This window comes from Typopeltis vanoorti, chromosome 1 (genome assembly GCF_054136105.1).
Source record: "Typopeltis vanoorti isolate ZY-2024b chromosome 1, IOZ_Tvanoo_1.0, whole genome shotgun sequence".
Classification (NCBI taxonomy): Eukaryota; Metazoa; Arthropoda; class Arachnida; order Uropygi; family Thelyphonidae; genus Typopeltis; species Typopeltis vanoorti.
This window is the reverse complement of record NC_143549.1, coordinates 55329391-55345293: the sequence shown is the minus strand read 5'-3', so window position 1 is coordinate 55345293 and position 15903 is coordinate 55329391. Positions and strand designations below refer to the sequence as shown.

Here is a 15903-nt window from a genome sequence, read left to right as displayed (position 1 = left end):
ATATAGAAGCATTTGATGATTCATTGCAGCATGCTAGACAAAAAACATAACAGCAATCAAAACCTTACTGTAGTAATGGGCTTTAATGCCGAAGTAGGTTCCCCTCTCACCAGATCAACACGATAGGACCATATGTATATGGTAAAGACAGTAATGCAGGAATAGGTCTTATAGAATTTTATATTAGTAACAAGCTTTATATTATGAATACATTTTTTAAGCTCCTAAAAGAAAGTGGACATGGAGAAGTTAAAAAGGAAATGGATTACATACTGTGTAGTAATAAATAGTCCACGATACCTCAATACTAAATCAAGTAAAAACAGGAAGTGACTATAGATTGGTAAGAGCCAAAATTAAAATAATCCACAAATTGGAAAGAATAAAATGGTTAAACAAGAAAAACATGAAAGCACTAAGAAAACACCTATCAGTTGGTGATGGTCAAATAATTGCAATAAAAAATAAAAATGGAGCTATAAAAACCAGAAGAAAGAGAACGCTACAGTGATTTGTCAATAGATAAATCAATTATAAATAACACTTCTCCACCAAATATGGAATTCACCTTCCCCTCCATTCACCTCAGATGAAATAAAACAAGCATTAAAAACAAATGAAAAACTGAAAATTTCCTGGTGAAGATCATCTAATACACAAAAAAATTAATTAATTGGGAAAGAAACAGCATAATTCACCATGTCACAAATTTACTAAATCTATGTCTAAAAGAAGGAAAGATACTAGAAAAATTCTAATCTGATACTGTTATTTAAAAAAGGAGATAAAGAAGAAGTCAAGAACTATAGACCAATCAGCATTCTCTCTAATCTGTACAAAACCCTCACAAAAGTAATAACAAACAGATTAACCCCTCTTTTAGACTTAAATCAACCAGTAGAACAAACAGGATTCCGTAAAGGCTTTAGCACAATTGACCATATTCATGCAGTGAAACAAATAATAGAAAAAGCGGAAGAATACCAATTCCCTCTCTGTTTATCCTTTTTAGATTATGAAAAAAGCATTTGATTCTATCAAAACCAATGCAGTAATCAAGGCACTTCTGAACCAAATAGTTCCTGGAGAATATATAGACCTCCTCCAAGAAATATACCACAGTGCAATAGCAACAATCCAACTTCACAAAAGCAACAAAATACCAATTGAAAAAGGTGTCCAACAAGGAGACTCTCTATTCACCCAAAATCTTCACAGAAGTCTTTCAAGAAATATTTATTATTATTATTATTATTATAATAAATATTATTAAAATATAAAATTTTATATTTTAATAAAATTTAACAATATAAATTGGACAAATCTTGCCATAAAAATTAATAACAAAAACTTAATATACCTAAGATATGCAGATGATATCATCTTTGCAAATAGTCCAGAAGATCTTAAGGCAATGATAGAAGAAAAGTTAGTCTAAATATAAATACAGAAAAAACTAAAATCACGTTTAATAATTTTGTAATGCCAAAAAATATAATGATAGAAAACTATTTCTTTCTAAACAACAGATTCCCAAAGGAAATAAATAGAAGAATCCAACTTGGCTGGAGTGCATTTAGAAAATTGAAAGGCATTTAACCAATGTATACTCCCAGTCATCTCATATGGTTGCAAAACATGGACTCTGACAAAAGCACTGAGACAACTAGATAAGAAGTTAGACTCGTATCACAGAAATCATCTTTACCACAAGCAACTAAAATTGGAATGGGACGGATATCTATCCAGAAGAGAAGATGAGTGGTGAACCACCATACTAATGACGTGGACCACCATACTAATGTCCTCAGCCTCATTTTCCACCAAAGGGTGGAAAATGAGGCTGAGGACATTCTAAAAGAAGATGGAGTAACGAACTGTTGAAATTTGTGGGAAATGAGTGGTCATCCATAGCTAGGAACAGAGAAAGATGGAAGGAACTGGATGAGGCCTTCGTCCCCAGCAGTGGACTGAAAATGGCTGAAGAGAGAGAGGTGAACAAAGTGCTAAAACATGACAGCCTTTTAACAAACCTATATTGTTCTTTACAAAATAGAGCTTGTCTGTCAACTTATTTCTGTATGCAAGTTCTTAACAACTTCTCTAAAATCTTCACGACCACTCCAGAGATACTGATAGTTGGTCAATCATTAGACATGTTAGTTTTTACACCACTCTTGCACAATGGGACTATCATACATTCTTAGACTCAAGTTATACAAACATGTCATGGGCACAATTCAGTTGAACATTCCTTGCTAGTACCAAATTCTTATCGCTCTTGAACCCCCCCCCCTCCTTGTGCACATCTATTTTTTTTTATCCAGTTTATTACTGGTAACCCTGTTCATCATGTTCCATACACCAGACTGACAGATCTTAGCAAAGTGAGCACTCATTATTTGAGCCATCTCTGATGCTGACAATGGTACCATTATAATTTACTAAAGCTACTTTTCCTGTGTTCACTTTTTCTTTTACTTGCAGCATTTTTTAATACTCTGATTTAGCTTTCCAAACAATACTTATAACTTTTCTGAATTTATATATTTCAAAACTCCTCATCCTTATTCTCACAATACTCCTTCCACATTATCTTCTTATGGATCTCTTGCTTAATAAGGTTGCATATCCATTTCTCTACCACTCTATGTGTCCTTAAACTCTAAGAATACATTCAGATACAGCACCATTTAAGAACCATTACAAAGCTTCTCATGCACTGCTGATAGCCTTTCCATTCAGCAACTGACTATGGGACAAAGACAGTATTCTATTGAGTTTGTCCCAATTTCCAGCTTTTTAGTTCAGCATGGAACATGTCTTAATTTGAACATCCATATAGTTAACTATTTCTCACAACAGTATGATACAATCATTGTCACCAACTGGAGGCACATTCTTAACTAAGAATGTGCTTCTCTTCTGATGCTATAATCAAAAGGGAGTAGCTGACCCTGCACCACGTGCAGGGTCAGCAACTCCCTTTACCTATACTCCCTTTACCACGAGTTGCCTTGACTTGCACTACGTGCAGGATCAGCTAGACTTGCAACACTTGCAGGCGCAAACTTGACTGACTTATCTGTTTGCTTACTTGGGAAATGGAGGAAAAAAACAGGTTTATATTTAAAATAGCTTGGTATCTTTAACAAAATTTCCTTCATTCTTATCATGAGATTTCTCTGCTGCCTAATCAACGTTCAGATAAATTAAGTCACCCATAACGATTACTTGTTTAATACTCATCAGGACTGTTGGAGATTTTATATTCAGCATCAGATTTAATAAATACAGTAATCTCTCGATTAGTGCGTTTTCAATGTGCGCATTTTTTTTCGATACCCAAATTCGATTAGTGCACCTATATACATCTTAAAAATAAATGTTATAGATTTAAAAAATTTTCTATGTATACATTTTGTATGGCTAACTATTTTAAAAAAATCACTCACCAGAATGAAATAATTTAGTTAAAACATTTAAAACATGTTATAAAGTTATTTTTAATGGCATACTACACTACTTTCATGTACACTATGTTCCAAATTTTTGCCGCTAAAATTTATGTTGTCTGCTATAGTACGCCCACAGATTCGAGACTCTGCAACACTTCTGCGCATGTCACAAAAAGGAGAATCCATTCTAATAATAGGGTAATCAATCCGTCTTCTGGGATGAGTTGTTTATTATTACACATTGGAAAATTAACTTCTCTTTTATGATCATTGTAGTTTTTAAAGCGGGAACTGTTTTGCTTTGTGATTTCGTGTGTTGGCAACCAATTCGTACGTCCTTCATTTCTTTCTCCCCTTCAATGATAAATCCAAGAATTAATTAAATCTCATTCTGAAAAATTGAATGATTCAGACCAGCTAAATTTAGATGCACAGCGGGAAGATCCCGAAGAATATGAAGAAAATTTAACCACTGATAGTCAGCCAAAACAGATTCCACAGAAGCAATTTTTCGTACAATCGAAGTTTTTAAGCAGCAATGCTTAGAGGCTGACCCCAATGAAGTGAGAAGCAGTAAAATTTGCAGAAGAGGCAATAGGGTCATACTGTCGGTTGTATGAAAAAAAGAAACAAAATGCCTGCCAAACTACATTAGCTCAATTCTTTGTTAAGAAGTAGAATAATAAATTTATATTCTGAATATGTTTTATTGTCTTTCAGCTTCATGGTTTTCCTTTAACTAGGTCCTGAGACATACCTTAAATTTTTTATAAAAAAATTAAGGGTCAAAAATGAAATTTTGAGGAACGAATTATACATTTTCCCATAGGTTATTATATTCGATTACTGCGTTTTCGATTAATTCGTCTGTTTTAAAGAACGCATTAGGCGCACTAATCCAGGGATTGCTGTATATCTTTCTTTGCCATTCTAACTCATATGTAGTCTTGTTCATTTTAAAACTTTTCTAGAATCTAGTCTGTGTGAGGATAAGATTCTATAAAATCTTATGGAGATGGTAGGAGGAGGACTCAGTTCTTTCATTGACTCTCCCTCCCGTCCAAATCCTGCAGAGTGCAAGTTAAATATATAATATCAAATTCAGGTTAATCTTCCAACCTCACAACTTTAGTTGAGAAGCCCATGCATGGGGGTCTCCCCATTCTTCCATATGGAGAATCATATCCCCCACATGGACAGGATGCTAGGAAAAGTTTAAATTAACAAGGCTGCAGTTACAATTAAAAAAAAAAAAAAGTAAAACAAGATGCTAGACTTTGAGACACTACAGTTAATAGCAAAGAAGTGAAAGAACAAATAACAAGACAACAGGACTTTAAGAAAAGCAATAAAAAATTCCAATAATAAGAGCTAGTTTTGATAATAGGGACGATGTAATTATATATGGTATCTGAGGTATCTCCCCCCCCCCCAACCAAACAAGAGTTCAGGCTAGACAGGTCACATAGTTTTCAGACATGTAGCTTGCAGAAGTGTTATGATAAAGTGTGTTAATGGCCTTGATATAAAGATTAAGATGTAGAACACAATGTTAAAATTAAAGTGTTTTAACTCAGACATGGTGGTTTGATCCTAAAATCTATTATAGTGAATAAAGAACTTCAATTTAAGCCATTTAGAAACTTTTCTAGAACCATTTTAAGTAACTAAAATCACTTACAAAAACTACTGTACTGTAAATAATATATACAGATAATAACTTACCAACTAATGGAACAACAACATGATACTGTGCTGCTTCCACTAGAGCCTTCATTTGATCCAAATGGTCAATGAAACAGTTGGTATCAGGTATCAAATAGTGTGGCCTTATCTCCAGAACAGTAGGCCGTTTATGACGCGTTTCATGCAGCACAGCCTGACAAATAAATAAATAGAGACAGTGCAGTCTATCATAAATTAAAACAATCAGAGAAAAGTGTAACAATTTTTCCTATTATCTATATTATCAAAAGTAAATCTTTAATAAACTTTATATGAAACACACGTTTTCGAAGAATATGAGAAATTGCATGCAACAAATGTTTAGTTGAACATAATAAATTTAGTTTAATCCTTTATCCAAGTGTGAGCAAACAAAGTTTGCATGTGGGTAAGGTGGTACAACACTGGGATACTCATTGCAAGGGTGGAGCAAGCTAACATCACTCCTATCTCAGTATCTCCCATAATGCAAAACACATCTCCTTGCAGATATGTATAATGTTATGCATTAAGGGAAGGAGGAAACTTTCAACATCTTTCTCTAAATCCAGAGTAATTTATATTAATAATCCCCAGAGTCTCTAAGAGTTATGATAGCATTAATAGAGTTTTGACAACTCCCTAAAAGTTTCTCGTTATTGCATTACTTAAATACGACTGAGCTATCAGGGCGTGGGGGAGCAGAAGTGGCAACTCTGTCTCACTTAAAACCTCACAAAGCCCAATGACAACTCGGTGACATGGCGAGTAGTGCCGCCATTAAATAAGTACCTGCTGGGGTCACCGCCCCTGACATTGGGAAGCAGCATTGTCAGTACTGACACAAGGTTGAAGCCAAATGATGACGGAAAAGCTTGTGATCAGAGATTTGCAGATGGCAACATGATTATATTGTGTACGTCTGTAATACTGCGGAGCAGAAAGCAAACGGAGAAACTACTGCTCTACCTTATCTCCAGAACAACCACCATGGTGAGCAAACCCTTACAATTGGCCCCAAGTTCCCGGCGTCCCTTAAATGGGACAGGGGTGCGAAGAATCTCCGGGCTCAAAATGGTGTCCACTTTTAAAATTGCAACTTGGAATGTCAGAACTCTGTATGAAGCTGGCAAATTAAGAAATGCCACAAGAGAAATGAAGAGGCTGGGCATCTGGATTTTGGGAATTTGCGAGACAAGATGGCCAGGATCTGGAAAGTGTCAACAAGATAATATGACAATGTATTACTCTGGGAATGATGAGAACAAATATCGACATGGTGTAGCTGTAATAGTAGATGAAGAAATCAATAAATCAGTAATAAATTGGATTCCATTTTCTGAAAGGATAATGCTGTTACAACTTAAGGGAAACCCCGTTAACATAAATATCATTCAAGCTTATGCACCCACAGCTGACAAAAGTGAAGAAGATGTTGAAGAGTTTTATGAACACCTAAAAGAGATTAAAAACCTAACAAAGAAACATGATATAAACATAGTGATGGGTGACTTCAATGCAAAAGTGGGAAGAGGGGGTGATGGAGAAATTGTTGGCGAACATGGCTTAGGCACCAGAAATGACAGAGGAGATCGCCTAGTCCAATTCCTTCAGGAAGAAGATCTAACAATAGCAAATACCTGGTTTAAACTTCCACCAAGAAGACTGTACACTTGGAAATCGCCTCAAGATAACCAACATAATATTGTCAGAAATCAAATTGATTATATACTGATAAATAAAAGATTCCACAGTAGTATAAAGAGTGCAAAGACTTATCCTGGAGCAGATATCTCATCAGACCACAATCCCATAGTTGCAGAAGTACGTCTTAGATTAAAATCAGCTAAAAAATCACAAAAGAAGAAAAAGAAAATTGATGTAGAAAAACTGAAAGACCCGAACATAAATAAAAGTGCCAAGACACAGCTTAACCTGCGATTACAACAGATTAACATAGAAGAAAATAAAAGTGTGGAATCTCTTTGGAATAGCTTAAAGAATGCCATCGTAACAACAAGTATTGAAGAAGTAGGTTATGTGAATAATATAAAACGACAGGAATGGATGACAGATGAGATTCTTTCTATATGGGATAAGATTTTATCCTCTAGGTCTGAAAAAGGCAACAATACTGTTATCTTAAATACAAAAGATTATGAATTAAAAATTAAAAATCTATTATCAGACACGTCTGTCTATGACGTCCTCAGTACATATCCTACGCAAAAAAACCATAATTACACCAATGAACTATTACGCAGAATGATTAACTGGCCTACAGACTTAATAAGAAAGCTAAAATCCATGCACCCGTTGACTCCAAGATTGTATGGCGTTCCTAAAATACATAAAGAAGGTATACCATTACGTCCAATAGTTGATGGAATCTATTCTCCTACTTACCAACTGTCTAAATATCTAGCCAAGATTTTACAACAACACATCCACAACTCAGATACTTATATCAAAAACTCGCAACATTTTATTGAAAAATATCCCTATATCTGAAGATGATATACTAGCAAGCCTTGACGTCACATCTATGTTTACAAACATTCCAGTTGTGGAAGTCATCAACATCTTAGACAATTTGTTCCCAAGAAACATCACTACTTTGTTCAATCATTGTTTAACTTCGAACTATTTCATTTGGCAAAAAACAGTCTACAAACAACTTACCGGATTAGCCATGGGCAGCCCCCTCTCTCTCCTGCTTGTGCTGACTTATTCATGGAAGACCTAGAGGATAAAATCTTATCCCAAATTACCCCAAAACCAAAAACTTGGTACAGATATGTTGATGATATCTTTAGCATTTGGAATCATACAAAAGAAGAACTAATGGATTATTTCAACCAAATCAATAGTTTCCACCATACCATAAATTCACATTAGAAATTGAAAAAGATGAAAAACTTCCATTTCTAGACATCCTAATAAAAAAAAACAAACCAATAACAGTATCAACCTGTCTGTATATAGAAAACCTACGAATACTGGACGTTACCTCCATTTCAACTCGTCTCATCATATATCTCAGAAACTTAGCATTATCCATATGCTTAAGAAAAGAGCTATACTATAAATTTTTGTAAGATGACTTACAAAAAGAATTAACTACAATATCCAGAGAGTTATCCTTAAACGGTTATCCTAAAAGACTCTGCAACAATATCCTCTTTTCGGATATACCACAAAGACAACGTGATGACACCCAATACATCAGTACTATAACTATTCCATTTGTCAGCAGTATCTCCAAAAAATTGGCTATCCTTCTAAAACCACACAATATTAGAGTAGCATTCAAGCCAGTCAATACTATTCGGAAAGTTTTTAAGATCACCGAAAGACCCTCATCCATTCTACAAGTACTCTGGAGTATATAATATACCTTGCTCCTGTGGTGTTAGTTATGTTGGTCAGCCCTCTAGAAGCTTCGAAACAAGACAGAAAGAACACATAGGAAATGTCAGAAACAACAGACAAGATATTTCAGGCCTTTCTTGCCACTTTGCCTCTACCAACCATCTCATTGAGTGGGATAAGAGTCATATGCCCTATATAGAAGAGAACTACCATTCCAGAACCTTGAAGGAGGCTGCTACGGTCGCCCGTTCAACAGGAAACCTAAATAAGAATCAAGGTCTAATCCTATCGAAAATTTGGAAAGCTTTAATCAGATCACTAAACATCAAAGAAATGAACTTTCATGACAATTACATTATGTCTCGTAAAATAAATCATGTTCCCGAGACACGAGCATTGTCTCTCACAATACTAATTTTATTTGAAATATTAAACGATGTCAGTTAAAACCTAGTCTGTTACATTCATATAGCTTACTGATTGTATTCCCTGAAGATGCCGATAGCAAAAATCAGCGAAACATGTAGGACAATAAATTAAAAACCCACTTGACTAACATTCAAAAAAAGTGTTTTAGTTATTAAACTTTGTAATGCATTCCAGCTATTTCAGCTGAAAAAAATAAAATCCACAAGCAGAAGCCCCGAGAAATCCTCTTTTTGTTTTTCATTTGCAGCCATCTTTCTAGGTTATAACATGAACAATATTTTTGTAATTTAGTGATATTTAGAAATGCACCGATTTCCTTCTTAGAAGAGATTATTATTATTATTACATAATATCTCCAAAGACTCATTAAGGGAGGACACATACTCTACAACTCTCTGTCGCCACCACTCAATCCACCAACTACAGTGAACTGCAACTACCATCATCATCTACAACCACCATTACTGTCCATCACCACTACTAGTATATTTTTATTTATTTTTCATTTTATTATTATTATTTTTTTTTTTTTTATAGACAAAGATCTACAGCGGGATTCAAACCCATGGCCTTTTGGCTAGAGAGCGGATACTCTAGCTCACTCAGTCAACAAGGCAGGCAGATTAATTACCATCATTCTAAGATCAAGTTCGCTACTGAAACTTAAGCCATCCTAGATATCCTACTTCCTCTTGGGTTCAGATCAGTTCTATCTATTACACACTGACTTTTACTAGCAGATATACTGGCATCATCAAGAACTTATTCAAAAGAACGTTTTGTTTGTTCCTTCAATTCCTCTTTAAAAAAGAATTCTGGTAAAGAGGATGTGGAAATCATTAAATCAGTCATACAATTAAATGAGTTTAATCCCCAGAAAATTCCGGATGATTACAACCCAAGCTCACAACTTTACCATTGGTCAGAGGGATTCCATTCACTGGTATCTTTGAGCATCTGTTAGAATATTAATCATCAAATTCTTGATATGTATCCTCTAGTACTATCATGTACAGGACATGATAGTACTACATGAAAAATTACATCATTATTAACTTCCTGTCTAGAATTTTCCTCCAATTCAGTTTGTTACCTGTCAAGACTTCAACATTATCAGATCTTATATTTCTATCTTCTAAGGCACTTTTTACTGTATCAATCCACCTATATCTTAGTCTTCCTCTGGGTCTTTTTCTTGCAAACTTGGTAGAGAACACTTGTTTTGTTAATCTTTCCTCTCCAATTCTATTCAAGTGACCATACCACCTGAGATTAGCTCTGCTAAACATTCCTGGATGCTGACAATGTCTTTCTTTCCTAATAAACTCATTTTTAATATGATATTGCCATTGATATCATCCCGTAATTTTTCTCAGGACTCTCATATCTCTGGTTTGAGAAAGAGTTTGAGAACAGGAATCAAACCTTGGAGATTCAGTGGCAAGTGGCAAGCCTTGAAGAAAGCCCTAATTAATTTAGCTAGAGAGGCATGTGGTGAAGTTGTCTGCAAGGATAGAAAAATTAGAACTCCATGGTTGACACAGGAAGTTAAAGAGGCAGTGAAGGAAAAGAAGAAAGCATATCAAAAGTTGCTGGCAAATAAGGCTTGTGCTCTTAGAGAATATAGAGACAAATGCAAGAATGCTAAATACTGTGTAAAACTAGCTAACCAAAAGTCATGGGAGGACTCTATGGCAAGAACATAGAAAATAAATATCAAGAAGGTGGCAAAATATTCTAGAGGTTGTTGAAGAAGTTTAGGAATGGAGGAAAGAGTGCTGTAAAAGGAGTTAGAGATGATAAAGGTGAAATGAAAATGGAAGAAAAGATATCCTTGAAGTATGGAGTAATTACTTTGAAAAACTGCTAAATGAAACAAGCATTGATGACATCACAATGGTAAAAAACAGTGACCAGGCATGCAGTCAGGAATACATATCCATACTTGAAGTAGAAAAAGCTATTAAAGGCTTAAAATGTGGAAAGGCAGCAGGAGTAGATGATATTCGACCAGAAATGCTGAAGTATGGTGGTATAAAAGTCGTACAGTGGCTGCACTGCATAGTTCAGAAAGCCTGGACAGAGGGACGAATTCCCAATGATTGGAGTAGAGCTCTAAGAGTACCCATATATAAAAAAGGAAATAAAACTGAATGTGAGAATTACAGAGGTATTTCCCTACTAAGTGTTCCTGGCAAGATCTATGCAAGTATACTTGAGAAACGATTGAGAAGAATTGTGGAAGAAAAGATGGGTGAAGAACAAGCTGGATTCAGGCCAAATAGAGGCTGTCAGCATCAGATCTTCAGTTCACGACAAATAGTCGAGAAAGCATGGGAATATAACAAAGATCTGCATTTAAGTTTTGTCGATTTGGAAAAGGCATATGACAAGGTGCCAAGAGAGAAGCTATTCAATACGCTGGAGTTATATGGTGTCAATGGGACATTATATTATTATTATTGTTGTTGTTGTTCCGGGAAACTCCAAGGAGTCGACAGACTCATCGAGGGAGCCCCTAACATCATGTCAAGAACAACTATTCATCATTCACACAGTATCTATCATACCTTGCCTTGAACTCATTCATGGTCGTAGCACCCACAACAGACTCTGGAAGCTTATTCCACTTATTCACCACTCTCCAAGTAAAAAACCTAGCTCTAACACCCTTGTCAACCACGCACTTGCCCAGCTTCCATGCATGGCCCCTAGTCCTCACACCACCAGTCATATTTTCAAAAATATCTTCTGGATCAATCTTATAAAAACCCTTCAGTAATTTGAATGTCTCAATCATATCACCCCTCCTTCACCTATCGTCCAATTTCTGCAACCCACAAATCCTCAACCTGTTCTCATAAGGTTCATTCCACAGACCTGCTATCATCTTGGTCACTCGTCTCTGGACCCTCTCCACTTCCTCCCCATCACGAAGAAAACCTGGTGCCCATATCTGGGCACAGTAGTCTAGATGGGGTCCTATCAAGGCTCGATACAGAGGAACAACAACTTGTTTGTCTCTGCATATTAAAGTATTTTTCAGAAGCCAAGTGATTTGGTGAGCTGTTTTATTCACATTTGCAATGTACCCCCTAAACTTCAACTCCCTATCCACCAACACTCCCAAATCCCTGGCATCATCAATCTCCTGGAGTACGGTTCCACCAATGCGATATACTGCTGCTATTCTTTTCACCCCAAAGTGCATAACCTTACACTTTGCCACATTAAATTGACATCCATTTTTCCTAGCCCAGTCCTCCAAACTATCCAAATCATCCTGTAAAATTTTGACATCCTGTGCACTCACAATTGCTCTACCCAACTTTGCATCATCAGCAAACAAGTGAACACTTCCTCTCAAATCCTTTCCAATATCATTGATGAAAAAATTGAAAAGCAGTGGTTCAAGAACAGAGCCCTGCGGCACTCCACTAGTCACAAGACGTCTTTTAGACTCCACTCCTGAATAAACCACTCTCTGGTATCTCTCCTTCAACCACCCTCCTATCCATCTCACCACCCCTATATCTATCCCCATCTGCTCCAGTTTACTGATTAGGGTTCCATGTGGTATCCTATCAAAGGCCTTGGCAAGGTCCAGTAGTATCACTGTAAACCCATTACCCCTATGAAGTTCAGCCGTCACTGTGTTATAAAACGTGAGCAAGTTACTGAGGCATGATCTACCCTTCACAAAACCATATTGTCCCCCATACAATATCCCATTTTCATCTATCCAATCCTGTATTCTTTTCTTGACTAATTTCTCAATACGCTACAGTTATATGGTGTCAATGGGGCATTATATTATTATTATTATTATTGTTCCAGGAAACTCCAAGGAGTCGACAGACTCATCGAGGGAGTTTCCCGGAACAATGATTCCTGATATGCTAATCGGTCAGTAATTTACAACAGCAGTCTTGGAACCACCTTTATGCAGTGGAACTATTTTCCCCTCTTTCCACCCCTTTGGGACTAACCCAGACCCGAGACTCAAATTAAACAAAGTGGTCAAGGGTACTGACAATTCTTTAGCTGCTTCTCGTACAATACGAGAAGCAGCTATATCATCCAATCCCACAGATGTATTGACATTGAGGTTATGCAATAGACTACTCATCTCCACTTCATTCACCACAATTCCCGTATAATCTACTGGTACGTTCGTTTCTGCAATGTCACCACCTGGATGATATATTCTTGCAAAGTGCTCACTCAGTAACTCAACTATCTCAACTGATTCAGTTACCTCCCTACCATCGGCATTCTTTAAAATCATTCTGCCATGTACATTTTTCCTTTTACTTGCTACATAGCTAAAAAACTGTTTAGGATTCTCTTTAGCCTGCATGGCCAATGTACTTTCGTAATCCTTTTTTGCTTTTCTTACCACACTCGTCACCCTTCTGGCCTGCGCTTTATACCGTTCATGTGCCTGCCGGTCACCTTTCTCCTTAAATTCCCTCCATAGTTGTTTCTTTTTTTGCAGCTCAAGCTTAATGGTGTTATTCATCCATTTAACCCCTACTTGATTTATTATTCGGACTCTAAGTATACAGTCAGCCATTGCTTCATGCAAACACTTCTTAACTACCTCCCATGCACTATCGACTTCTAGTCCTTGCAGTTGTACATGCCATGGCGCTGAACCAATCAAACTCCTAAGCTTGTCATACTTTCCAGCCCGATAATTCCACATGTACCCTGTCTTAATTGAAAATTCTACACCTTCAGCCACCTCCCAAGTCAAGACCCTATGATCACTCTCACCGATTGGTGGCAATGTGGTCATATTTGTTACAGCCAAATCCTCAGATGTAATTACTAGGTCAAGCACTCTCTGATCCCTAGTATTTTCCATTACATGCTGTCGCAGATAGTTATCCCTTAATAACCAATTCCAATAACCATAAAATCCAATTCCTTCCTCCCGTGTGTCCTCTCCTCACTCCAATCAATGCGACCATAGTTGAAATCTCCCATAATAATCACCCTCCTTCCACTCATTTCTTCTATTTGCTTGTGCATACTGTCACCACCATCTTTTCCATCACCTGGTCTATAGCAGCACCCAATTGTATATTTAGTTCTGCTAGCCACAATCTCACACCAAATGGTCTCAAATGTGCACTTTTCTCTATCCTGCAATTCAACTTCTATTCTCCTTGGCTGCAGCTCATCAGCTATCATCAACAATACTCCTCCCCCCATTTTATTCTCTCTGTCATTCCTGAACACACTATACCCATCACATTCAATCCCACTGGCTATATCATCTACAGTCAGCTATGTCTCACTAATACCAATAACCTGTGGTCTGGAAGTGCCAACCATGGCCAAAAACTCTTCTTGTTCCTAATACTCCTAGCATTAGTGTACCTGAATTTAAGACCCCCATTAGCCCCAACCGGATTGCCTTATATTAATTATCCCACTCTGATTTGTTGTCCTTATTTGCTCAGGCATATTATATTCTTATATTCATTCTTACATTCAACTGCCTCCCTAAGGACTGTATATCTACTCTGCCCCCCCTTAACAAATCTAGTTTCCCTGAATTGTCACATCCACTACATTCAGCAACACTTTCTCAAGTCTTCTTACACCGTAACCATTCAAATGCAAGCCATCCATCTTATACAGATCCTTTCGCCCATCAAACTCACTCCACACGTCCACAAATTCCACGCCACTCGTCATACATAACCCACGCATAAAGTCATTCGCAATTATGGCCCTCCTTTTAAACATTTCACTGTCATACCATGGCAAAAGACTAATCATTCTAACTCTCTCACTCTTTTCTTTTGCTACCTCAAACAATTCATTCAAATCTTCTATCATTTCCATTTTATCTCCTTTCAAATCATTCATACCTGCCACAACACTCATTTCTTTCACCCCTTCCTTTTGCTCTCTAACAGACTCAGTTACATCCTTTATGGTCGCACCAGGTTGGTACGATTTTGTGAAATCCTCTACTAACACACCTCGTACTAACAAGTCTCCATATAGCACTCTATCCTTCATTTTGTTCATGTTCACATTCATACGTCTATTTTTCCTGTCATACCTTTTATTATTGGTTGGTTCATTCAGTCGACTTTTGTTCATGCACTCTAGCTGCTGTTTTGCCCTTTCTATCGCACCATTCAACAACGCGATCTCACTCAATGCATCTATATCATCTTTTTTATTCTCTGAGAAATCATTAATATTCATTCACACTTTCTATATTCACACTCTCACAATTCTCATGTACAACCTTGCCGTCTCTTGTCATATCCCTATTTTCTTCATTCTGAAGTTTGACAAAAATATCACATTTGCAATCCGAAATACATTTTAATTCCTCATTCTCCCTACATTTTCTACTCACATTCAATCCTTTATTATCCTCTAACCACACTCCGACCGCACTCTGCAAAGTGTACATTTCACAGCTAGTACACCGAATCATTTCTTTTATACTACCGTTCTTTGATAAAGATGGCGAACCATCATTACTGGCCGCCATTTTCCTTCGTACAGGTGCCATACTTATTTGCAACATGTTTTATCAAATTATAGGTTATAACACACCAAAAACACACAAACAAACACACTAAAATACGCAAGGCAAACAAAATTATGCAATATTAAGTAATTTTATCAACGATAACTGAAAATAATACTCATCTTATCAGGAGCTTGCACGAACACTACTCACTACGATATAACCTCGAACTCAACCTCAAAATATCAAGCAATACTTAGTCAAATAAAGCAATACCTTTATTTGAGTTTTAAGTCAGCAGTTAGAATTGAAGGAAGTATAAGGAAGATGGTTTAATGTTAAATCTGGTGTGAGACAAGGATGTACATTATCCGCTCTGTTATTCATTATCTATATGGATCACATTATGAAGGAAAGTGGTATTAAACATGATAT

General features: G+C 36.5%; 1 protein-coding gene across 1 annotated transcript in view; it reads right to left on the bottom strand.

The window, feature by feature from the left end:
* LOC150109990 (telomerase-binding protein EST1A-like) overlaps positions 1-15903 on the bottom strand; it is a 478068-nt gene that overhangs the window by 116660 nt on the left and 345505 nt on the right. The window contains exon 16 of the mRNA XM_090390470.1: positions 5184-5337. Coding sequence (XP_090246596.1) covers positions 5184-5337 — 154 coding nt within the window. The remainder of the gene's footprint in view (positions 1-5183; positions 5338-15903) is intronic.